Source organism: Macadamia integrifolia, chromosome 2 (genome assembly GCF_013358625.1).
Source record: "Macadamia integrifolia cultivar HAES 741 chromosome 2, SCU_Mint_v3, whole genome shotgun sequence".
NCBI classification, from domain to species: domain Eukaryota; kingdom Viridiplantae; phylum Streptophyta; class Magnoliopsida; order Proteales; family Proteaceae; genus Macadamia; species Macadamia integrifolia.
In genome coordinates, this window is record NC_056558.1 from 19,867,010 (window position 1) to 19,892,076 (window position 25,067).

At 37.3% G+C, this 25,067-nt stretch overlaps 1 protein-coding gene across 3 annotated transcripts in view; it reads left to right on the forward strand.

Annotated features, from left to right (window-relative positions):
• The first annotated feature begins 7,436 nt into the window (after positions 1 to 7,436).
• Positions 7,437 to 25,067, forward strand: part of LOC122088589 (protein PHOTOPERIOD-INDEPENDENT EARLY FLOWERING 1) — a 32,227-nt gene continuing 14,596 nt past the window's right edge. For 2 of the 3 annotated variants that reach the window (XM_042657906.1, XM_042657914.1), the window contains exons 1-11: positions 7,437 to 7,915; positions 16,264 to 16,360; positions 20,490 to 20,570; positions 20,692 to 20,799; positions 21,036 to 21,116; positions 21,206 to 21,294; positions 21,463 to 21,596; positions 21,702 to 21,763; positions 23,883 to 24,018; positions 24,282 to 24,355; positions 24,437 to 24,571. In XM_042657906.1, coding sequence (XP_042513840.1) covers positions 16,301 to 16,360; positions 20,490 to 20,570; positions 20,692 to 20,799; positions 21,036 to 21,116; positions 21,206 to 21,294; positions 21,463 to 21,596; positions 21,702 to 21,763; positions 23,883 to 24,018; positions 24,282 to 24,355; positions 24,437 to 24,571 — 960 coding nt within the window. In that variant the 5' untranslated portion in view covers positions 7,437 to 7,915; positions 16,264 to 16,300. The remainder of the gene's footprint in view (positions 7,916 to 16,263; positions 16,361 to 20,489; positions 20,571 to 20,691; positions 20,800 to 21,035; positions 21,117 to 21,205; positions 21,295 to 21,462; positions 21,597 to 21,701; positions 21,764 to 23,882; positions 24,019 to 24,281; positions 24,356 to 24,436; positions 24,572 to 25,067) is intronic. The other variant, XM_042657921.1, reaches the window with a different exon arrangement.

A 25,067-nucleotide genomic window follows, 5' to 3' on the forward strand; every position in this document is an offset into this window, starting at 1 on the left:
GAAGATGGATGAGGGTAACATGGAGTTTAGAGAGGTCAACTTCATGTTTCTTACGTTTTTTCTTAGGTGGTAGTTCCATTCCAAGGTCCAAAAAAAAAAAAAAAAACCCTTCCATGCCATACAACCATAGAAGGCATGAGGCTACTGAAACCCAGCTTGATTGATAAACACCCTACCAAGCCAAAGATTTTTCCATGTCATTTGTCGATCTTGCCTTCCAATTGAACAAGCAATTCACCAGTGAAGCTAGAGGTCTAACCTGGATGCTTGATCGAGGAAACCTGTTGATTTGCAAATGAATGCTTGTTCAAGCACCCTACTCTTTTTCTTAACCAAACCACCCAAAAGGAAAAAAAAAAAATCCTTCAGAAGTGAGGCACACCTTGTGTCTTTTTATATCTCTCATCTAGGGGTGCGCCTCCCCCCACAATATTCAGTTGCCCATTATTAAATTATATATGTATATATGTATATATGTATATATGTATAGACATATGTGTTAGAATTATGGACTTAATTAATTATTCGGAATTATGGGCTTAATTAATTATTCGGATTGATTAAATAAGTGAGAGTCAAGTTACACGAATCGGTTTGATCCACTCTCCTGTTTTAAGGATTTGGTGGCCCAACCCATTGTGTTTTAGGATTTTGTGTGAGGACAATATATATATATATATATATATATATATACACACTAGGTTTTGGATCTCATCCGCCGTCATTCACTCTTCACCTCTTTGCCTTAAAAGTGAGGGAACTGAAGGAGATCTGAAGGGTTGTAGAAAATCTATAGCCATGAGAAGGGAACTATGAGGAACCGCATCAATTTCGTCGTCGAAATATTTAGGTGCAAGGTACACATCTGGTTTTTCCATGATTTTCGATTCAATCATGTTCTTGTTTTCTATGTGGAAATCGATTAGGGTTTAATTGGAAACCCTAAATAATCTAAGAAGTTGTATCAGAGTGAACCACACGGGACAAGAATCGATGTACACCGTTTGCATGTTCTGATCCTTCAAATCATTCTTAAAGATTATTGCATCTTTGATTTGAAGTTTATTAAAAGTAAATGAATAAAAGGGGAAATTGGTTGCTACGACCATATAGTTGTAGTCATGGCGACAACTACTGGTATATATAGTCTAAACCCCTCGGCTGGCCTTGATCCAAGTATGTATGTTGTTGTAATGATTATCGATCAATTGGTTCAAGTATTTGAGTGTTCATTAATTTCTTGAATTTCCGACGCCGAGGAATTTGATATAAGGTTTTCCTTTTGAGAAATCAAATTTACAGGCCATTACAGATTTGTTCATTTTTTAATTAAAATTAATTTGCACTTCCAAGGTTACCATTAATGGCCAGCCATAGCTTTATCTCTCATGTAAAATGCCTCATCCTTATTGTTTCCTTACCTGTTGTTGTCCCTTCTGAAAACCATTTCCTTTTACCATCGGCTTAAGGGAAATGTAAGTTTATATTCTCGGCAGTAGTTATTGGAATCAAGGTCACTGAAGTTGGGTGTATGTTCACAGGAGTAGATAAGGTTGATGGTGATGTAGGAAGTTGTCTCCCGCAGCTGCCTTGAAGGAGTTACAAAATCCAAAAGGGGACTCTGCTTCTCTAACTTGTAGTGGACTACTGACGCAAGATATGGGAGCAACGAACAACGATCTTGGCTGAAAATTTAGGGTATTTTCTTGCCTTATATTTACAAAATTGTTTATTATTTTATATATAAGAAAAAAGGGGAAAAGCTCAGATTCGCTGTTTCCTTTTTCAAAAGAATTGCTAGAATGGGTAAGTTATTATTATTTTGTTTTCCTATTTTCTAGTAACGACAAAGTGTTGATAGAATTTAGGAACGATTGGATTTCCTATTATTTAATGTTTCCAAACTTTTTTCTTTTGAAAAGGTAATGATGATGATGTGGTGTTAGGATCGTGGATGTTTGATAATAGCTTTGATTTATAAAATTGTTTTATAAAGGGTTAAGACTTAAGTGAAGCTTGGACCTATATTTCCTTTTCGAATTTTGTTTTGATTAAACCTTTTATGGGCTTGTTCTTTAAAACCAAGCCATGTCCTGTTACATATTGGATCATCTGATATTATTGTGTTTTATTAAACTTTGGGCTGGAACAAATATATAGTTTGGGCTGGTCCATGTTTAATTTTTTTTGAAATATATTGGGCTTAGGGCCATTAACAGATTTAAAACAAAATAAAACACATTATGGGGTTAACTTGAACCATAGGTCAAACCAAAATAGTCTGGTTCAAACCAATATGGGATTGAAGCTCATGAATCTGCGATGTGCTCCCATTTCTCACATCATTTTCTTCATTGAAGCTCACACGCAGCTATTGATTCACATTATCTTCTTCATTATCCGTTCTCAATTTTTTATGTTCTCTCATGCGATTTGGAGCCCTAATATTCAAATCGCTAAAGTGAAGGTCGCAGTTACTATCAGGAAGCCTTTTTCCTCCCAATATCTCTACAAGCAGAACTCACTCTGCAACCTTTCTTCTTTCCATTTCTTTATGTCCTCAAAAGTTATAGGTGAGTGCTGCTTTGCTCTGTGCCCTATATTCTAGTTAAAAATAAATATCATTGGGGGAAGGGAAAGAAAACAGGTTGTCTTCAGCCTCTGGTCCTCTGGAACTCGACCTGGTGGAAAAACAGAACTCTTCAAAGTGTGGATCTCTCTTCCAATGGTACTCTGATGAAGCTGAAATTAATGGACAATTTCTATCTGATCCAACCCCATGAAACTTAGATGATACAATTCAACGAAAACAATTTTCAAATCACCAGCTATAAAATTACAGTAATGCTCCAAGCAGGAGAACTGAAGTTAGCAATGGTTAGAGACTAGATTCACCCTGCAAGGTTGAGTTCCCAAAATTTCAAAAAGCAAATACAAACCGTCACCCCTAATATGATATTCCCAGAGAGAGAGAGAGAGAGATGATAATCATCAGAAAAAGCATAAATCTAAAGGAGTTGATGATCATCACAAAAAACTTAAATCCAAAGGAGGTGTAGAACTTCGTGGCTACACCCAATTTGTTATTTCTTTTTTGATAGCTTGTGCCTATTAATTCTAATTCTATCTCTATCCCTTTGTACATGTGATGCAGTTGCACGATGGACTTAGGAAATAAATATCTTTTGATTTTATTTTCTATTGTTTTAGAAATAATTTATATCTAAATTAGCTAGCTTCTAATTTTAGAATAGTTTCTATTTTCAAGTAGTTTCCATTAATTGTTTGATTTTTCCTATATATTAGTCATGTAATAGAGAAAAGCTCAGTTTTAGATTTGAATGAATTTGAGATGATATGTTTTGGTTGAAGTCGATGGCGGCCATGGATGCTTTCTTTCTTCCCCTTCTCTAATATTCTCTACCCATCTCTCTCTTCTGGTTTCTCTTTTCCCTTCTCTGATATTCTTCTCTTCTTCCAATCTATCATTCTATATTACTATTCCTTTTTCTCTTAGAGCGATAATTGCAGCCCTCCACAGTTGAATCGAGCTCCCTCAATCCTCAACTTTTGTGGCTGAAATTTGGTACGTACAATCCTTACCTAAAGGCAACTTAACCTGGGAAGTTGGGCATCTACATCTCACGTGTGTGGTGAGATCCAACCCTCTGAATGAACCTGCAACTGTGCTGTCCGTCTGATCTGATTTCAGAAATTCCTTTCCACATATTGGAAGGCTATTGAATCTATTTGAAAGAGGGATTTAAGAGGACTGAGAGAGGGAAAGTTATCCCTTAAATCTGGGTTCATTTGATGCCTGAACTGGGTAGTTCCTCCACCTGCAACTACCGCTGATTCCAATTTTCAGAACTTGTTATTCCAAGTATTGCTTTAACCCTTGAGCTGTACTAGTTTGGAATGGTCCAGCAAGCTAAGGCGACAGTAGATCTGAAATTTTACAGCTGTTGAGAGAGATTTCAAAGGCTGAAGCTTGATTTCCTCTTGGGTGTTCCACCGCCTCCTGTTTTGGCTGTCTAGAGGTTGAAGACAATCCCAACAGAATCGTGAGTTACTAATTCATTCTCTTTTATTCTGATTTCCTGTAATAGCCTTCTGTCTACCTTTAATTCTCCCATCTCCCATATTTCTATTTTGTTTCCTAGTTTATCCTCTCCATAAACTATTAATTCCTTTATGTCCCATCGCCCAAGTAGCACATTATAATTTCTGTTTATTTACACTCTGCCATTCCCTTAAACTTCAGTTTATTTACAGAACTGCCATTACTCTTTAAATTTTGAATTTACTACTTTATTGTGGGCCCTAAGCGATCCAATTCCTATTCTTGGAACCCGGATTCGCATCACCATAGTTATGATTTTCTTAGTTTTTTATAGTATTCTAAATCACATCTGTGGAAGTTGCAGAGTTCCCTGACAGTGGCAGTTATGAATATCCCATTCAGTTCAGCTACAAAGGGAATGGGGAAGTGAAGCTAACTGAGAGAGTATGGTGTGGGGGGGAAGAGGGGTTTTTTCATTAAGGGTGTATTGGGTATTTCATGTTTAGGAGGGTACTTTGGACATTATGAGAAAAAACCAACTGACTTAACAGCCATTTCAAACAATTAGGGACATTAGATAGAATATTTTTATTTGAGGGGAGGTGAGTGATATTTTCGGAAAAGTGTGAGGTCAAGTTGATATTTCAACATAGTTCAGGGGAGGAGAGCGATATTTTATCTTATAATTAATGTAACCAAAGTGGAAGATTGTTATAATTATGAGCTTAATCAATTCTCCAGTTTAGGGATATACTGGTCTAACCCATTGTGCTTTAGGGTTTGGAATCATGCTAGTATTATATACTGAGTTGTGTGTCTCTACAACCATCATTCCATATTCTCCTATTTTTCAAAAAAATAATGGAACTCGAGGAGATATGAGAGGTTGTAGAAGATCCATAACCAAGAGAAGAGAACTGTGAAGAATTGCGAAGATCCCTGCAATCATCTTTTTTCCCTTCATAAATGATGAATTATTTGAGAAGAGGAACGTGGCATGTTTGAGGTCTCTAGAGTACATGATTCTTGGAGTCAAGGATTGGAAGTGGGACATGTAAATGATAGGGTAGTTAGAGAGTCACCAATGCTCTTAGTCGTTTTATAAATTTGTGAAGCATAACATTCCAAAAAACAGATATTAAGGTGATGTATATTTTCTATAATAATAAAAAGTTAATGTATAATTTATGAGTGTAGTTCACTGAAAGAAAAGTATATCTCTATGACATTGCATAGTCAACTTTAGTTGTTCACAAGATGCAATGGAGACCTAAAACATGGTCAACATAATGGACAAAGGAGATGTAGTCCACTATTCCAAGTTTGCTCTGTTAGCATTATTACTTAATACAATGACCTATCCCTTCGTTTGCTCACCCTATCTTCCTTTTGAAAAAAAAAAAAAAAATTGAAATGATGGAAGGGGCATTATTTTCTTTCACACATCTTCCATTTTGTCACTTCCTAATGCAACGACAGAAGAGTCATATAATTCATAAGCAAGGAAATATCACTCCCCTCCCCTAAACAAAGTCAAAATATCAAATTTACCCCACTTTTTTAAAAATATCATTCACCTCCCTTCAAATAAAAAGATTCTATTTAACATCCCTAATCGTTTGAAATTGCTATTAAGTAAACTGATTTTTTCTCATAATGCCAAAAATACCCTTCTAAACATGAAATACTCATACACCCTTAATGAAAAAACCCCTCTTCCCCCCATACCATACTATCTCAATTAGCCTCACTTCCCCATCCCCTTTGTCGCTGAATCGACTGGGATATTCATAACTACCAGTGCCAAGAAACTCTGCAACTTCCACAGATGTGATTCAGAATACCAAAAAAACTAAGAAAATCATAACACATGGACAAAGGGATAGAGATAGATTTAGATTTAATAGGCACAAACTATAAAAGAATAAAGAACAAATTGGGTGTAGCTGTAAATTTCTATAGCTCATTTGGATTTAAGCTTTTTGTGATGATCATCAATTCCTTTAGATCGTTTTTTCTAATGATTATCATATCTCTCTCTCTCTCTCTCTCTCTCTCTCTCTCTCTCTGTTAAATACCCAAATTCCATATCCTCACAGTACTTGGGTGAAGTTTAAGGATACAGAGAGGATTGGGTTGACAAACATTGGAGAATGAAATGAATATCAGATCAGGGGCGACAATTTGTATTTGCTTTTTGAAATTTTGGGAACTCAACCTTGCAGGGTGAATCTATTCTCTAACCATTGCTGACTTAAGTTCTCCTGCCTGGAGCATTATTGTAATTTTATATCTGGTGATTTGAAAATTGTTTTTGTTGGATTATATCATATGGGTTTCATAGGGTTTGAGCAGATAGAAATTGTCCATTAATTTCAGTTTCATCGGAGTACCATAGGAAGAGAGGTTCACACTTTGAAGAGTTATGGTTTTCCACCAGGTCGAGTTATAGAGGACTAGAGGCTGAAGACACCCTGTTTCCTTTTTCTTCCCCCCATGATATTTAATTTTGAGTAGATTCTAGGGCACAGAGGAGAGCAACACTCACCTCTAACTTTTGAGGACATAGAGAAATGGAACGAAGAAAGGTTGTAGTGTGTGAGGTCAACTTGCAGAGATATTGGAAGGAAGAAGGCTTGCGGATAGTAACCGTGACCTTCACTTTAGCGATTTGAATATTGGGGCTCCAAATTGCATGAGAGAATAGAAAAAATTGAGAACGGATAACCTAATCTAAGGTTCCACTCGCTTCAATGAAGAAGATAATGTGAATCAATGGCTACATGTGAGCTTCAATGAAGAAGACGATATGAGAAATGGGAGCACATTGCGGGTTCATGTCTTCTTCTCCATTCGGTTCAATAACAAAGGGAATGGGAAAATGAGGCTAATCTCAAGAGTATGGTATGGGAGGAAGAAGGGTTTTTTCATTAAGGGTGCATTGGGTATTTCATGTTTAATGGGTGTATTGGGTAATTTATATTTAGGAAGGTATTTTGGGTATTATGAGAAAAAATCAGTTGACTTAACATCCATTTTAAACGATTGGGGACGTTAGAATATTTTTATTTGGAGGGAGGTGAGTGATATTTTCAGAAAAGAATAGGGTTAAGTTGATATTTCCATAGAGGGTAATGATATTTCCTTTCATAAGCTATCATTCACAGTCACGTTTCAGTGGAACCCACTATAAGCAAGTAAATTCCGCGCGTGAACTTCCGAGCGTGGCAGTAACCACTTGATCAGCTCGGCTTGTTCTCCAACTCGACTCGCGATCTCCGGTTCCCAGTGTCTCAGCCAAACGAGCTTAGCCTAAGCCAAGTCAATGCGAGCGCTGAGGCTAGCTTTCTAGGATATATTCGGTAAAAACGGAAAACTAAACCCTACTTCTCTTCCATTTGCGTGATTCCGTCTCTCTCCTCCCCATTTCCCGCTCAATCGTCTCGACAAGAATCACAGATGAGAACTTCTCTGCAATAATCAAAACTCAAGACCTCTCTTCTCTACAGCAGCTCTTAAGCCTCTCTTTTGAGGCGGTGACAATCCTTTCGTAGCTCCATTTCTCTTGCGAGCTCAAACAGACGTTTCAGTTTCAGTTCCTAAAAGAAAGGAGAATAAAGGAATTATAGCAGGCATTTTTGGGGTTTTGAGGGAATCTTTTCTTTTCTACACTGTTGTCGGTTTCGTTCAGAGTGAATGGAACATAGAAGACGAAGACGAAGAGGAAGCGGGATACTTAGAACGACTGTATTTTTAGTTTTTGCGAACTTGTCTTCTTAATGCCCTTGGGATCGGTTTTTTAGCTTATATGGCACCAGATTCTGGAGATTACAATAGATTCTCTTTCACCAGGTAAGCCCATCGCTTTTTCTCCTTTTTTTTTTTTTTGTGTAGTTTTCTTCCATTCATGAATCTTCAGAGCTTACAATTTGTAGTCACATTTTTTCCTCACAAATTTGGCATCTTTGTTGTTTTGTATTTGAGTCTTGTTAATGTCTCTTAGATCTTTACGTTAAAGGGTTACCCTGCTACTGTGGTTTCGAGCCGTAAGATGGTATTAGTTGTACCAAACAAAACGTGCTGACGAGAAAGCAGAGTTGCCAACAGTCAATTAATTACCACTTATGTTTAAATGTCAAAAGTAAGAATAGTGTCACATTTAACTGAATCTTTTTGGAAGCCTTGAAATGGTACCTACTTATTGGCATTTTCCTTTTTATTTTTTTGCTAAAGGAAGCCATAAAGATCTTTTTCTTAGAGAATAGCACAAACAGGTAGAAAGTAAGTTAGAGTTTGGCAGCTCAAATTCACAAGGATTACCGAATCTGTGTCATATATCAGTGCCAACCCCTTTAAAGAGCTGGATGTATATCACATTTTTATTTTTGTGTACTGAATAAGTGTTCAAGGGTTAAAGACCCGAAATTGGGTGAGAGATTGGCTTTGTGGGGTCAGATTTGAATCACCTCTGAATTGACTGGACTCCGCCTAACTCTGCTGGAATTGCTTGGACTTGGGCTGACTCAATTGGATTTATTACACTTGTGGTTAACCTGAATTGCCCCAATTGATTCGAGTTGAATTGGTCCTTACCCCCACGTCTGTTCCAAAATTTAAAACCACGAGCATTATCATTTAGTGGTTTTTTTTTTTCATAGAAAAAATTGGTTTTATGTAACCAAAGCTCAACAAGTGAAATACCCACCAGAAAGAAATACACGCATGCGCATGCACTCAAATGGACAAAGGAAAACTTGGGAAGAGAGTGGTCCTCATCTGGGATAAAAGAGAACATCTAAATATGCCTTGTAGTCATCTTGTATGGAAAGCACATCTCAAACAAGGTTGTTATAGATTGGGAAGCTAACTATTTAAAATAGAGGTTTGAGTCTCAGGAAGATGACAGACATGGCTCTTTGTTGTCAAAGAGGTTGCTGGGTTTGGGGCAGAAATTTCTTACAATGTGAGGAACTTGATGCCCAAAAAATATGTTGATAACTTTTAGAAAACCAAGATGCCTTTTTATGAAAAACTGAAATGGGCAAAATAAGGGGCTGTCGCTTAATGTGATTGTAAAAAGTTTGGACTGTCATTGCGGAGATGAGGGTTCGAGTTTCAAATTGATTAGAATGTGCGAAAATGTCAAAGGTTAGGACCATTTCCATTCCACTCCTGGCAACTTGAGAAAGTGTCTTACATAAGATTTTGAAAGGCAATCTATCTATAGGTAGTGAATGGAGCCAATCATCCTCTGAAATGATTTTTTCTTACTTTGCCTAATGTGGAAATGAATAAGGTGTTTCTGAAGCTGAGTAAATAAGAGTTGGTGTTTCTACTAGGCCATGTGCTTTGACTTGTAGGAGAGAGGCTTCAATGACTAGGAGATAATCCCATCCATCTAGTTGCCCTCTTGAAAATCTTGCATGGTGTGGATTTATCAGTGAAGAGGAAGATAAAGGAGGCTGGACTCATTGCCTTTGTCCCTATCTAAGAGAACAACTGAGGTTCTTGATGCAATTATAACCCCAAGTTTTTGTTGCCTTTGTGGACAATGCTTGTGAAAAAATTCACGGAAATTAGAAACAATTAATAAGAAGGTTGTAATATGTAAGATTGATTTATGCTCACGCAATGTGATTTCTACCTAGTACTCTGAATGTCAAAGTTTCATGCTTAGCAGGGCTGTCAAGAATTCGTTATTTCATTCCTCCTTTCATAAAAGCAGGTTGGGTGATGGATTGTCTTGGTGGTGGGTGTAATGCAAGTTGGACGCTTTGGCTTGACCAATCTATATGGTATGTTAGGTAGACCACCGGTACCTTATTATAGTTTGTTTTTATAAGCCTGTGGCTGATTTGTAATGGTGCGTCCGGTTGACAATCAACCCTTATTATAATTAGCCGTAACCTTTCAATCTTTTTGCATGGGGTCCTTGCTCTCGTCCTTACTTGGAATCTCCATGTAGACGACCCCATTAAGTTGGATAAGGTTTTGGATGTTGTTTGTTGTTGTTTGTACCATGCATTTTATACAAAAAGGTTTGACCAAAACGATACCAAAACTCAAAACATGGTTGAAATTTAGCGAAAACTGTGCAATTTCTATTGAATCTTGGTAAGACCCAGGTATTGCACCTGGTTTCGTTTCTACAAAAGCCAAAACCATAGAAGTTCGCAAAATTTTGATCATTTTGAATGAATCTGTGTAACATTTATTCATAGTTCTTATCATTGGTTTCTGACCTCAACTGAATCAAATTCCATTTGATGCATTTAACCAAACCCAAGATCCCAAGATTAGGAACCAAAATTTAGATTGGCACAACACGGGCCCAGATTAAAGGGGGATTTGATGATTATCAGGGTTGCTAACTAGCTGGTTATGTATCTCCAGCAGCCTGCAAGGCAAAAGAAGGGGGAAAAAAAGAGAAAGAAAAGAAAATGAAGGACAGTAAAGATAGAAAAAGAAAGTGGAATAATATGAAGGGAGAACATAGAGAAAGGAGAGATAATTAGATAAAAGAAAAGAAAATAGAGAAAGGAGATTGAAGATAGAAGATAGAAGATAGAAAAAGGTGGGATTATATGAGGGAAAGAGGGGTCAATCAGCTGAAGAGTGGAGGTAATGTAGAAGTAGGTTACAAGTAAACTACCCCCAATAGATTACAAACCCAAACAAACAAATCAAGACCCAAAACTAACTTGTTATAACCAGGAATAGAACTTGGGAAACAAAAGCAATAGAAACCAGAACTAACTCTTCAACAGAAAAGATAAAACAACAAATAAAACCCCAACAACACCCAATGGGCTAGGAGAGAGAATAACCTGTGATAGGGCTAGAGAGAGATAGGTGCGGCTTGGTCTGTGAGGCTCCAATGGAGCTGCAAACCTGGTTGATTGTAGAGCCCAGGGAGGGTACAAAGACTCCCAAATATGATGAACTTCTGATGGCTGTTTTGTGAGATATGTACTTTCTTGAAATCAGACCTAGGAGAGAGAGAACTGAGAGAAATTTCAAGAACAGTGGCTGGATGCTTCAATCAGTATTCAGGTAAGGATCAATTGATCCTTAGAGGGTCTGGAACACCTCTTGTTGAATGCCTGGCTGAACAGAGAACAGATGGGGGAAGGAAGAGGAGATCGATCTCTCTCCTAATTCCTCTAGGAGTCTTGGTCAATTCTGACTTAGGGATCTTGAACAGGTCTGATTTTGTCAACAACAGTAAACACTAGCAGCAGGTAATAACAGCAGTATAAATCTGAGAATAAAAGAGAAAAAGCAAGTAGATTGTGAGTGAAAGTTGGCTATCTCGGCCTGAAATTTCTCACCACAACTATCCCAACTGTTCTAAGCAATTGACTGCAAATTCTTTATTCCAATCTGAAAATTTGGAGTACATTAGCTCCTCTATATATAGAGGGCAGTTTAAGGAGCCGTTTGACAACACTTCTATTCTTGGAGAGTGTTCTTTTATAGAAGTGTTCATTTTCGATTCCATGTTGTGAGAACACTGTGATGGAATAGAAACAACATTTGGTAAAACTATTCTAGAAATATCCTTAGAACAGGAAAAGAACAGAATCAACGTTTGGCAGGCATTTTATATAAATTCACTTCTAAACAAGAAAATTGATAATTATAGACATGCCATTATGGTCAAATTTAACTTAAATAAGGAAGTGCTTTCTTAATGAAATTGTCTTTTGACATACCATTACACTTAAAGGAAACACATAAATTTAAAAAATTTGTCCATGACAAAACAGGATTGTTAAATTACAAAAGGTCACATTTCCTCCCTTGTAACAGAGAGAACTAGATCAATTATATTTGAGTATTAGTTTGAGCTATTCTCAATGCAATTCTCTCAAAATATTGTTTACAGGAGCCAATTGATTCTTCTTCTTACATGGCACCTCCCAAGTTCCAATATCTAATGTACCAATGCACCAACTTTGAATGGGAAAGAGCTCACACTCCCAAAATACCAACACAAAGTAAAGTATTCAGATGGCCATCAACATGGATGATGGCCTGGGAAGATGTCCTACTGATCTAATAGTGAATGCCCAGTGGAGAGCAGTAAGATGCTTCCCTTAAGATCACTTCAGCCCACTAGCAATGTCTACTAACAAATAAAAGGAGTATGAAAGATTGGTATTGGACAAGAGAAAGGAATGGTAGAAATCTGTAATCTACAAAAGCAAGTTTGTTTTGGATGGGGGCAAAAAAAAAAACACATTGGCATGACAGGATCCTCAAATTCAGCAAGATGAAGAGACACCATGTTAGCAAAAAAGTAGGAGTTAGGATTCCTCTGATGGTTGCTTCAGATCAATGAAATTGAAAAATAAATCTTATCAAACTATATATGGCACATCAATAAAAACAAATCCCCTTCCCCCACCCACCCTTATATATATATATATATATATATAAAAAGAAAAAGAAAAGTGAAAAGCAAGAGTAATTTTCACAGATCTCATTACCATTACCTAATTACTAGTTCAGCGGAAGCATCAAGAATAAAGAGGCAAAATATTATATCTTAAATTGGGTTAAGAATCCACTTAACTCAACAATGAACCCCAATACCTATAGAATATCTCCTGTGTAAAATATAGCTCATAAGACAGGCCATGGAACAACTCTTAGTGCGGCTTTATTAACTATTTCTAATTCAATTTCAATGCAAGTTCCATGGTTATACACAAGTTAGGAAAGAACCCAAGAAGAAAGAGCACTCGGATCCACCATCTCTCTCTTTCTGTTTGTGCTTGGCAGCCTTGCTCTGTATTTGTCCAACATGGATCTCATCCCATCACAGCCACAAATTCACTGCACAAGCCTACTCCTTACCAGACTCCCTACTCTTGGGAAGGATCTTCAATTGCAACAGCAGAAATTCTCAACATGCATGTACCCATCTCTACCCTCTTCTTTTGGTACAGAGGAGAAAGTATAATTCCCTTGTGCACCTCCTCATTTGTTATGGAGAGACTGAAATAAATGTGAGCTTTTTTGTCGCTTTTGGAAGATAATGTTGCAGGATACCACTCATGGCAAGGCACACAATGGCGACTGCTCAAGGCAATTATGGACCATGATTTTATAGACATGGTTTAAGAATTCGGCGAGATCTCGGCAAGATCTTGCTAAGATCTCGTTATTTCCAAAAGGCGAGATGGCCCAACTGGCGAGGCAGAAAACCGATCATATCTCGAGCAAGATTTTGAGATCTCGCAAGATCTCACCAATATCTTGCCTCTCTCTCTACTTTTTTGAAGAAAAAACACCAAGGAGCAAGGACTTTGGTGCTTTTGCTTGACGATCTCCAGTCCTACACTCGTTGAAGCTTAAAGAGTAGAGAATATTACCTCCTCATCTACATTTGGAGTTACTTTTCTTGTATATGATGTCTTTTAAATTCTTATGATTATGTTGTGTTATGTGTTGATTTTGGAATGTGGATTGTGGAATAGAGCATATTAGCCTAAGGTCCAAAGAGTCGGAGACTACTTACATAAGGTACGAAGTCAAAGTACCATTTTGAGTTTGTTTTTTGCATATCTGATGTTTCCATTGTGTTTAGAATGGCTAAAATAGGGTAAATACACAGTTTCAGGGCCTACAAAGGCCATATGCCCACTGAGATCTACCAACGAGTCGACCGCCCAAAAAATACAAGGTTTTGGCGAGATCTCGGCCAGATCTTTTTTTTTTTTTGGATAGCGAGATGGCTGGCGAGATCAAGTTTTAAAACCTTGTATATAGATTAGGTCACTGCATTCCATCAACCAATCTGATTGGGAGTGGCATTGAACATTGCTGAAAATTGTTGAATAGTGGAACCCCACCATCAACATCCTTGCTTTGCTGATTACTTGAACCAACTCCACTGCTTACTGTTTGTTGTAGAAGATGAACGAGAGAAGGCATGGGATTGGGGTTCTTGCAAGAGGGGGAGAAGGGGCTGCGATTGGGTTGTAGGGGGGAGTAGGGGTTGCAGGCCTGGTGCTTGAAGAGGTGGTGCGATTGGTGGGGGTACGGAAGTGATGGAGAAGGGTGGGGTTCAGGTGGCGTTGGTGCACAGTTGTAGCGGGGGTGATTGTGGGAGAGCTGAGAGAGATGGTGCTGGAGGAAGGACGGCTTACCTGAGCGGCGACCAGCCTCAAGTTTGCGATATGCAGGACAAATCTTTGGGAGAGATGAAGCTGCTGGCAAGAGAACGAGCTTGCGTTTCTTGAATGAGAGAAGGCACCTCACCCAAAGTCTTGGGGTCGAGGGTTTTTATCAGGAACGTCTTTAATTTTACACCCCTTTTGTTCTTTCAACTTGTTAAAAGAACAAGCAAAACACCTTTTTGGTGTTCTTGCAATCTATTCTAAATCTACTTTTTCATTGGTTCATTCTCTGGGAATACAAAAATGAACCGGACGTGCCAAACACATTTTTGTTCTATTTGCATTCCCATAGAATAGAAGAACACCAAAAGCATTCTTGCTAAGTATTGTCAAACGGCACCTAACATTCATAGCCTAACTAGGATTAAGTCTCCTAGTAGGACTAGTCATTACATAATAGGAGTTGGACTCCAAATAGGACTAGACTAGAACTCCAACATGGAGTAAGTAACTAATAGTCATTAACTAATAGCCCTAATGGGTTGAGTACAATCGATGGGCCCAATGCGCCTTATTAAATTAACTAACAACTTAGTTAAATAAGTGAACATCGATGGGCCCAATGGGCCCTTATTTAAGAGGGGCGATTGGGGCTTCTTGGGCTGGGCTTCCTCCTGCGATAACCTTGCCCAAAGTATGGATCTACGTCAGGGGGCATTTTTTTGGCTAGCACACACTCCACACTTTGCTAAAAAATTCTTTATTCTCCCCCAAGATCTCATATAAGGATGTATATCCATATAAAAAGACTGATTAAAATAAGAAAAATAGAATCCCTTTGGTAATAGAACTCTTTGTAAACATTCCTAACCAAAGATTTCTTAGAATAGCAAATTCTAAGCACCCAAAAGGATGACACACTCTAACTCTGACCCAACACTAGCACTTCTAATATATAATATTTTAATTAAACTAATGCGCCACATGACACCACCACTGGACCCACTAATAAAATAAACTTCTCAACACTTAAATCTGCAACTAATTTAAAAAAATCCTATGTAACAAGCTCACGGTAATACAATACATTCACGTAACAAAATATAGACTAAGACCCGGTAATACGATACATCCACATAACAAAATATAGACTAAGATCTTTATTTAAAACTTGAACCATTTCAGATTCTTGAGATCTTGCCCCTGCATTACCACTCTTGTGGTTTGCCCTGGATAAACCAAAATAAAGCCACCTGTATAATCTCTAAAGTCTAAACACTTCACTGATTCCCGCTTGACCTGGGCTGTCAAAATTACTTGCTTAAATGGAATCCAGTCATGTCTCAGTAATTCCTACAGTGGTCTGTTGATACCTCGATCCTTTTGCATGCCATAGGTGAATCAAGTTGCAATATCAACAAAAATCCTGGGGTTATCTCTGGGATTGTCTTTCCTTTTTTACTTAGGTGGGGATGAAAAGGAACTTCCTATGCAAAGTGGTATTCTATTTCAGATCCTTCTTCAAAATTTGCGAAAGGAACAATGAAAAAAATGCATTGATTTGTACGGTTGACTAGGTGACATCTTTTTTATGCTGTTGAATAATTTTTGTTAAGGGAGTGTGAGATGTACTGCATATCCTATGCTAGACCAATTTCTTTTTAGAAAATTGTTCTGTTTGTAATCTTGATAGACTCTTTTGTTTTGTTTTTTGTTTTTTTTTGGGTGGTATTTACCTCTAGATTTACATGTTAGCTTAATTGGTTAAATTTCCTGGTGACATGTGATTTTATATTCACCACTCTAATGCTTAGATCTTGTGAAAGTAATAACTGGTACCTTTTGAACTTAAAATACTTCTTAGTATTATATTATCAGTTTTCTGCTATGCCTTGTTTTTCATTTGTCTTTTTTAAACGATATACATGTGAGGCATCCTATTTTTTGTGAAGGTTTGGTTCTCGCAATCAGTCTTTGCCATTGTGGCACCAATGCTCAGTTACTTTACAAAGGATGATCTTCCTTGAACTTGTTGATTAATAGTTATCTCCATTGCTTTTCTCCTATATGCAGACTCTTCTTGGTGGAATAGGTATTTTACAAGGACTCCATGGCCTCAAAAGGTCCTCGGTACAAGGTTGATCATGAGACAAGAACTAGGCGCCAAAAGGTTTGTTTGTGAAAAACTTGTATATTGTTAAATCTTATAATTCCTGTGTGAATTGCCATTGTGCATGCTTCAATCCTCATATTGGATTTGACTCTTTCAATGTTTTAAGTTTTTTTGGGGGGTGATTAGACCCTTGGCAAAACCAATTTCACGAAATTTTACCAATTTGACGCGAACTTTGAATATTGATTTTCTTACTCCATGGATTCCAAACTTCTCAACTGTCAGCATCCTTTTTGGAACTAAAATTTTCCCTGTATGAACTGTTGATGCACATGTTTTACTTGATGCTGGCAGGGGTGCATGGGTTCTTTTACTAATATTATATTGACACCTGTTTGCTGTTCTTATTATTTTGTTTTAGACTTTTTCCTATATTCTCTTTATTGTTCAAGAGTAGCATCTACTGTTTGCCTTTCATTATCCTTGTTATGGAAACAATGCCAAAAATCGTATGTCTATCATGGATTGGTGAGATTCAGACGAGCCTCAGTGGACCAATTTTTATGTGAACCCAAGCCAGGCCATGCGTAGGCATGAACTTTTGGCAACGATAAGTGTGGATCACCTTGAGGCCCTCTTTGGTATCACTTTTCCTTTTGAGTTTTACCTATTTAACAAAAATCATTAATGAAAACCCTTTTTTTTAACCAAAACATGAAAATGTTTTGGTAACTAATTGAGAAAAATGGTTTTTTGTGAGAAATAGTTTGGTATCCCTATGTGCAAAATGGTTTTTGAAGAAATAGGTGAAGAGATGTTCCCTTCACCAATCTTCCTTATAACCCTCTTTCTCCACTTTGGACTGAAGAAGAGGGGGCAAGGGGCTTGGATTTCTAATTACAAAGTAAATGACTACTTTACTCCTCCATATTGAGATTTTAAGCACATGCTCATTAAGTTCAGCTAAAAAATAACTGAAAATCAATTTTGGCGAAAACACATAAATGACTCTTGATCTCTCTTTTCTTTCTTCTTCTTTTTTTTTTTTTAATTTTTTTTAAAATTTTTTTTAAATAGAAACAAGCCCCATAAATGATACCAAATGCAACCTTAGTGCGGAGCATTAACCATTCTACCAGAATTTGAATTATAAATTTATTCAAACTTGCTGCAAGTTTTTTTTTTATAGAGTAAAAGGAAAAATAATTGAAAAATTAAAGTAACACCTTTGTACACTTTCTCATATTTGGACTTCCAAGGTTTGAACCATCAATTAGATCTAATGGAAGATGCTCTAATCTTTGGAGCCTGTAGACTGTTTGCAACTATGAACAGCCTGTTCATTGTTCCAGGATGAATATCAAAATGTCAAAATTTGCCATTGCTGTTGCCATTGTCACCCTCTCGATCCATTGATGTTAATGTCTTAAAACAGTTGAGTTGATAAAGAATTTGGGAGAGAATGGGCAAAGAGAAGAACGGAAAAATGTAAATTTTCAGAAGAACTAATCACAATTTGTATCTGTTGCTGGAGCTTTTGGGGTTCACTTGATTTTTCTGATGGAAAAAGGGTTAGAAGTTTGGTTTGGGGAGAAAGAAGAAGCATGGTAGTGGGTGCTTTCTTTGATACATCCTGATTTTCTTAAAGTCCCGGTCATCATTGCAGGACTAACTTTGTTGAGATTGAAGAAAGCAAAGATGTGATCCACAATACATGCTTTATGTGAAGGATTTATCACCTATTGTTGCAGGCTGAATGTGGTTGGAGGCGTGTTTGTGCAAAGTACTTTACTCAAGTAATTTGTATCAATAGGGACCAATGAGCATGTTACAACATTAAATGAGCGTTGCTGGTGCTAGCTTTTTGTTTAACCCTCATTGCCTACATCGGAAGTTGAGGTGAATCTTCTCACAGTTAGAACACTCAGAGATGGTCAGTGAAGAAGTTGCCAACAGGCGCTGGAAATTGGCCAAAATACTTGATCTCTTCTTTCTAGTAAAAATTGTTCTTCCAAGCTCATTAATGAGGAGGAAATTCGAGATAGACTGGGGATGTTGAGATGGACTTGTGTGATTAGTATTGGAGGACCAAAGAATTTGAAACCAGAACATAGATCGGCCAAGGGTCTCTGTGTCTCACCCTTAGTTCTCAGTGGACTGAGCTGTGCTTTCATCTTCCCTTCCGTTCATAGCTGTCGAGGAGTCGCCTAGGCAACACCTTGGTTGCCTTGCGTCCAGGCCACCTCCAACGCCTTCGGTCACCTTTACGCAGTGACAGATATGCTTTTATTTTTCTTCTTTTCTGTACTCATTTTCTAGATTGTCAATTTTCTTCTCCTGTCTTGAGGATGTTCTTTTATGGGGGATGCAGTTGATATGTTTTCCTGGTTTTGGGAAGTGGTTGATTTTTTTAGTTTTTTTAAATACATTTGGGGAGTGGTTTTGTGTTGCTAGCTGGAGGCAACAGGGTTGCAGTATGTTTCTTCTGGCTGATGTTTCATCCTGCTTTTGAAACCCAGATATATGGTTCAATCTGCTGTTTCTTGTCTTTAATGGTGGGTTGGGAATCCTCCGGCCGGTCTCCCATTTCTAGTATTTTCTTTGTTCCTTCCTTCTTTGTCTTCCTTTTTTTGTCTGACATCTTTCTTACTTATTTTGGCAAGTTTCTTTGCAGCTGAGAAACATGAAGTCCAATTCTTGTTAGTTTTCTTTAGTTCTTACCATAGTTGTCACGGCATCAAATTGATCCAAGGCTGTGGAGGGGTGGCTAATCGATTTGGCGATGAATCGCCCATTATGGCGTTGCCATGGCGGTCAAATCGCCCGTGTCATTTTTTTTTCTTCCTATTTTCTAAAGTTATTTAGTATGCTACTTTTTTATTTTCCCTATTCTCTAAAATTATTTAGCATGCTACAAGCCCACAATATATACCCTATAACATATAAAACCAACATTAAACAGCATCAATCATAAAAAATCAACATAGCCCTATCAAAATCACCCTGCATTTTACAAAAAATTGGCCGCCTAGTGAATCAGGCGTGACTTGGCATCCATGGCAATGTCATGGCGACGCCTATCAGCCAATGGCGACCGCCATTTGTGAGTCACGTAAATCATAGCACTGCCATGAACTTCTTTTTCCGCCAGGACGCCAAATCGCCGCCTTGGTGACGCCATGACAACTATGGTTCTTACATGTTAGTTTAGGCCTTACATGTTTAGGGTCAAAGTGTACATGTTCTGCTTGATTTTGGTGTCATTAGAGGTTCATGTTGCTTCCATTATCTGTGAGACTGCTGCTATATTGCAAATCCAATGTCACATGTGAGGGTTCCGGCCTATTGAAAAACTGAGAGTATCAATTATGGTGGGATTTCTGTTTTCGGAGTGTTGTTAAGGCAGTAGAGAAATTCAGATTTCTATCTGCATAAAGAAGCTAGAATATATGCCAGAATGTTTGAAGAAACAGAGCTTAACTGCTGCTACTATTTCATAGAACGATAGAGATAAAAATCCAGGTCTCGAAGTCTGGCCGTAAAAGCTGACTACTTAAAGATATGTTCTGCTCTCGTAACTCCTAATAATAAGGGGTATTGAAGATAGCACCAATATAAGAGAAATAATGTAACCCTGGGTTACAAATTTTGGGGGTTACAAATTTTGGTCGCTATGGGTCCACTAAAATGATACAGTTATCAAATTAAAGGAGAGTTGGCAATTTTGTAAATATTCAGAAAGTTGAGGACATTTTGGAAGAAATGAAGGACCCTGGGACAGAGGGGTAATTAAAAATTTAAGGGAAAGGGCTATCCTGGAATTTCAGATTAGGCTAAGGTAAAACAGAAACAGCTTTTGAGAAAAGGGGGAACCTGTAATTCAAGACATTTTAGAACTTTTTCTGGAAGATAAAATAGACACATCTAAAATGAAATTATTAACTTTCTTTGGAACTACAAATAAAGTGTTCATTTATATGTACTTTGATTTTGCCACCACTCTTCTTATGAGGGGGTGTTAGGGTGTACATGATGTCGGGCCTTGGCATTTGTTGATTTTGAATTGCCTGGCATCACTTAAATGTAATTAAAATTCAGGCCAAATTACTTTATGTGCTTGCTTGTGTATCTTTAATTTTTTGGGGGCAGGATGTCACTTTGTGACGGTAATTTTGGCTATTTGCAGGCGCTTGAAGCTCCTAGAGAACCACATCGCCGCAAAACACATTGGGATCATGTTTTGGAGGAGATGGTTTGGTTGTCAAAGGTAAGTTAAATGCTTATTCTATGATATCTAATTCGTTCATGTAAAGTTTTAACTGCTTGTGCATTGTAATCCTTTAATTTTTTTTGCACTTTGTCTTACTTTCTAAATAATTTGTTTGCAGGATTTTGAGTCAGAGAGAAAATGGAAATTGTCTCAGGCAAAGAAGGTAGCAATTAGAGCTAGCAAAAACACACTGGACCAGGCAACGAGAGGTGAAAAGAAAGTGAAGGTTTGGTTTCTCCTTTTATTACTAAGTATTTCCAAAAGCAGTTGTATATGATTGGAATTTATAATTTTTAATGGGAGGGTTCTGCTTGTGAATAATTTGGACGTGGTATGTCATACAAACATTGTTTAATTCAGTATATTCTGTTTACTTGCTCTGTAAGCCGGGACCTTTGAAAGCAGTAAAAACAAATCAAATTTCTTATTGTTTGTTCTTGTTGATTTTCTGTTGAGATTCAGGAAGAAGAGCAGCGATTAAGAAAGGTTGCACTCAATATTTCTAAGGATGTGAAGAAATTTTGGATGAAGATAGAGAAGCTGGCAAGTTCATATACATAATGAACTCTGTTCAGTCTATGTTTGCCACATTTGTTTGTCTTCTAAATTGTTTTATGTACAAATTGTCACAGGTGCTTTACAAGCATCAGCTGGAGCTTGAGGAAAAAAAGAAAAAAGCACTTGATAAGCAACTAGATTTTTTAATAGGCCAGACTGAAAGGTATAATGTTATTCTCCTTAAACCAAGATCCATTTTTTACAGTTGTGGAACTTTTGGTTCAAAGATAACTCTCCTCTTTAAACTTCTTATGGTGATGTAATTTGTATTTTCTCTGTGATCTGTGCTCTTTCTGAAATAAACATGACATTTTTCTTGAATTTGGCTCAGGTACTCAACAATGCTTGCAGAAAATCTTGTCGACTTGCCATTTCCTCGTAAAACAGAGCAACCAGGTTCTACCATGGAAAGTAATCAAGATAAGGAAGTGGATGAAACTAAGATGGAAACAACTAAACACCCCGGTAATGATTAGAATTATATATTTTCTTTCTTCAGTCTTCATGTTTGGCCAACTTGAATAGCTCACATTATTATTTATTTATTTATTATTTTTTTTAAATATGCAGAACCTCAATCGGATAATGTGGATGTTGATGGTGATTATGATATACAATCCGAAGATGAGTTGGTAGGGCTTTCTCATCCTTGTCTTTTCAGTGTTGCATGATACATTGTTCTTCTTTGGACCACATTGGATATACAAACTTTATTACAGAATCCCAACAACGCATCCATTTCAAAATATGTGACTTGTCACCATCTAGTAACAAGGGCTGGCATTGGGTAGTATTTGGGTTGTTTCAGATCATTGTCATGTTAAATTTTCCTTGACCTAAACAAGACCCATTTAATAATTGTGAGTTTATGTCAATGTATCTCAATTCTCAACCCTAACAAACCTGTTAATAAAAATGTTTTATTCATCATTCAGCTCAGCTGCTAATGGTCTCCATAGGTTTGTTGGGTCAGACAACTAACATAAATAAATAAGGGGGAAAAAGAAAATGGATGAGGGACATTGCAGAAAACATATAATGGAAGGGATTGATTATCGGGATAAACATAAAGAACAGTATTATGCTTCTCTTAACTCTTTTACACAAGGATTAGAGCAGATCAGTTAAGTCAAATTATTTTCATATCAGCCAATTACATTCTGTTGTGGAGATGCCCGAAACATCATTGCTTTCAAAATATGTTGAGAGATCTGGATCTGAAAGTCCCATCTGTTTGGACCATTATATTTCACTCAGCCCACAAATTACAGCATATTGCTGTTGGACCTAATCTCCATCAATTCATCTTCAGGGGGAGAGAAGACTTAAATGCATCCGGTCTGAGGAGACTGGGCCAGGGTTGTCTAGATGCTTCCAGTATCCGCTATCATACCTTCCTGGAGAAAGGACAAGCTGCTAGAAAATGAGAAACAGCCTCAACTCCTCTTCTATATAGGCTTTTTCTATTGGGATTGACCATCCCTTGGAGACAAGATGGTTGGCAGAAAATATTTTTTTCCTTGCAAGCAGTCCACCAAACAATGCAATTTGTTATTGTTTGAATATATTGTATATAATAACATACATTTACACTATCAAGTATCAACCCTTTACATGTCCCATTTATTAATCATACTGTGCCACCTTATTTCAGATTCTGTCTCATTGAATTTTCCTCAACCCAAACTCACTAATTTTGTGTCAACTGTCAAGTTCGTATTGGTTGGTGGATTATGTTACGAAATATCTGCTCTTACTGAATGCCTATGAGCAGTTTAATTCTGGGTTCTGTTTGTCATATGGTTATGGAAGAAAGGAATTAGGAAAATGCCACAAATCTCATTGTGTAAGGTTCTGAGGTTACTTTGCTGTATATGAGTCCATAATAAGGGTTGAGAGAGCAAGTTAAATGGAATGCTAGCGGCCCACCTTTCGAAGGGTTAAAAGAAATAACACATCAAGTTACATATAAATTTTTGTTCCATTGTATACAATTGCATCTTTTAATATTTGATTAATAGTACACATAATTAATGTAAACAAACTGGTCTAAAATATTTTTAGTTAGTTCATTGATTATTTTCAATTTGCTATATATGTATATATACACCTCCAATTGGACTGGCTAGTTGAATTAATTGGAGAAAGGAAACTTTGATTGGTTGGTCACAAAAATTACCTAGATCTATGATTTAGGGATGTGTCGATGAATTGCTGATTCTGTTGAATGCAGATTGGTATTTCATTCAAGAAAATCTGAATTCATTTCATTGTTGCTTCCTTTTTTGTGGGTAGGGGAGGGATAAGGAGAAACTTTAATAATTCCAGTGGATTCCTTCAAGAAAATCTGAAAATTGGTTTTTTTATTTTTCGTAGTTGATGATGCTTTATTTGTATTAATTTGTATTATATTATTACTCTCTATTTAAATTCCTGGAGTTCATTCTTTGGGCAAGTAAGTTTAAATAATTCCAGTGGACTCCTTCCTTCATCCTGATTGGATCTCTGGAAAGCAGGTAAGTTTGATGGTTGTGGACTTGTGCATGTATATTATGATGAAGAAGAAGTTGCTTTGCAGATTGTTTATTGGTTTACTGTTGCTGTTACTGTAGGAAGAGTTTTGTTGTTTAGCCTTCTGTTTCTTCCATAAATAGTTCAGGTGCCATGGTACTGACAGTGTCAACCTTCTCTGGAGCTGTGGTTGCTTATCACGAAAATAAATAGTTCCCTTTTATCATGATGCTGGTGCAGGAAGATGACGAGCATACCATTATGGAAGATGAGGCTCTTATTACTGAGGAAGAGAGGCGAGAGGAACTGGCAGCATTGCAAGATGAAATAGATCTACCCATTGAGGAGCTACTCAAACGTTACAATACGGGCGAAGGTGAATTTGCATACTTTAGGGCAGTTTGTTTCCATGATTGTTGGACCATTTTTGAGTCCTAATCTATATTAGTGCTTTCAGTTAGCAGATAAGGAAGCCCAGTAGCTCAGCAGGCCCAGGTGGGACAGATTCAAATTAGGATTATGGAGCAAAAGCTGGGGCTTTCTACTAGAATTTTTTTCTGCTTTACCTCTAATGCTCTTTTCATGTGAACCTAGTGGTTCATTCCATCAATTGAGATGACAAAGGTTTGTCCTTTTCAGGTGAGGAATACTCTCCTCCAATTGGCAGCAAGGTTGGCACAGGGAGCTCTCTCGCTACCACTGGAGATCATTTTGTATGTGTTATGAATTTTGTTTCCCTTTTGGCTAGTTGCAGATTGTTTTCTGATGCCATCTGAATATTTTCCTTCTCTCAGCAGGATGAAAGTAATGGTGAAGTTTCCATTCTGAAAAACCAAGCATTGGGAAATGAGACAGATGAAAATATTCAGCCAAAAGATCATAGGAAATCAAAGAATGAACATTTGGTATCTTATTCTACTGAGGAGCAGGTAACACAATGAATTCATTCTTTTCCCTTCTTTAATCTTTGTTTTGGTGTGTCATGAAAGACTCAAATTATCCTTCAATGGTATTGTTGACTCAAAATGGTGTGAGTTTGCTTGTTGGGTTTTCATATTCTGTGCTTGCCTTGGAGACTGATTTTTGGAGAGTTTTTATAAGTTGATTGTAAAATGCTTAGCTGCTTTATACATCCCATTGTATGCTTGAAGTTTGGGCTTTCTTCCTTGAGTGTTCTTAAAATTTTAACCAACTTTAAAGATTTCGGGACCAGCCAGTTTGTACTCATCTCAGAACTTCTTTGCCATTTGTCCATAGTTGGATCAATTTATGCTATTTTTACAAATCTATTGCCAAAAATTTTTGTTGTTCGTAATCGAGCTGTCATACGGGGAATCCAAATCCCTATGGACAAAAAGCGAGACTTCTCTTTTTTCCTTTGTAGTTGCCTAAGGATTTCCCTTGTACTTGGGCGACTTGGGCGCC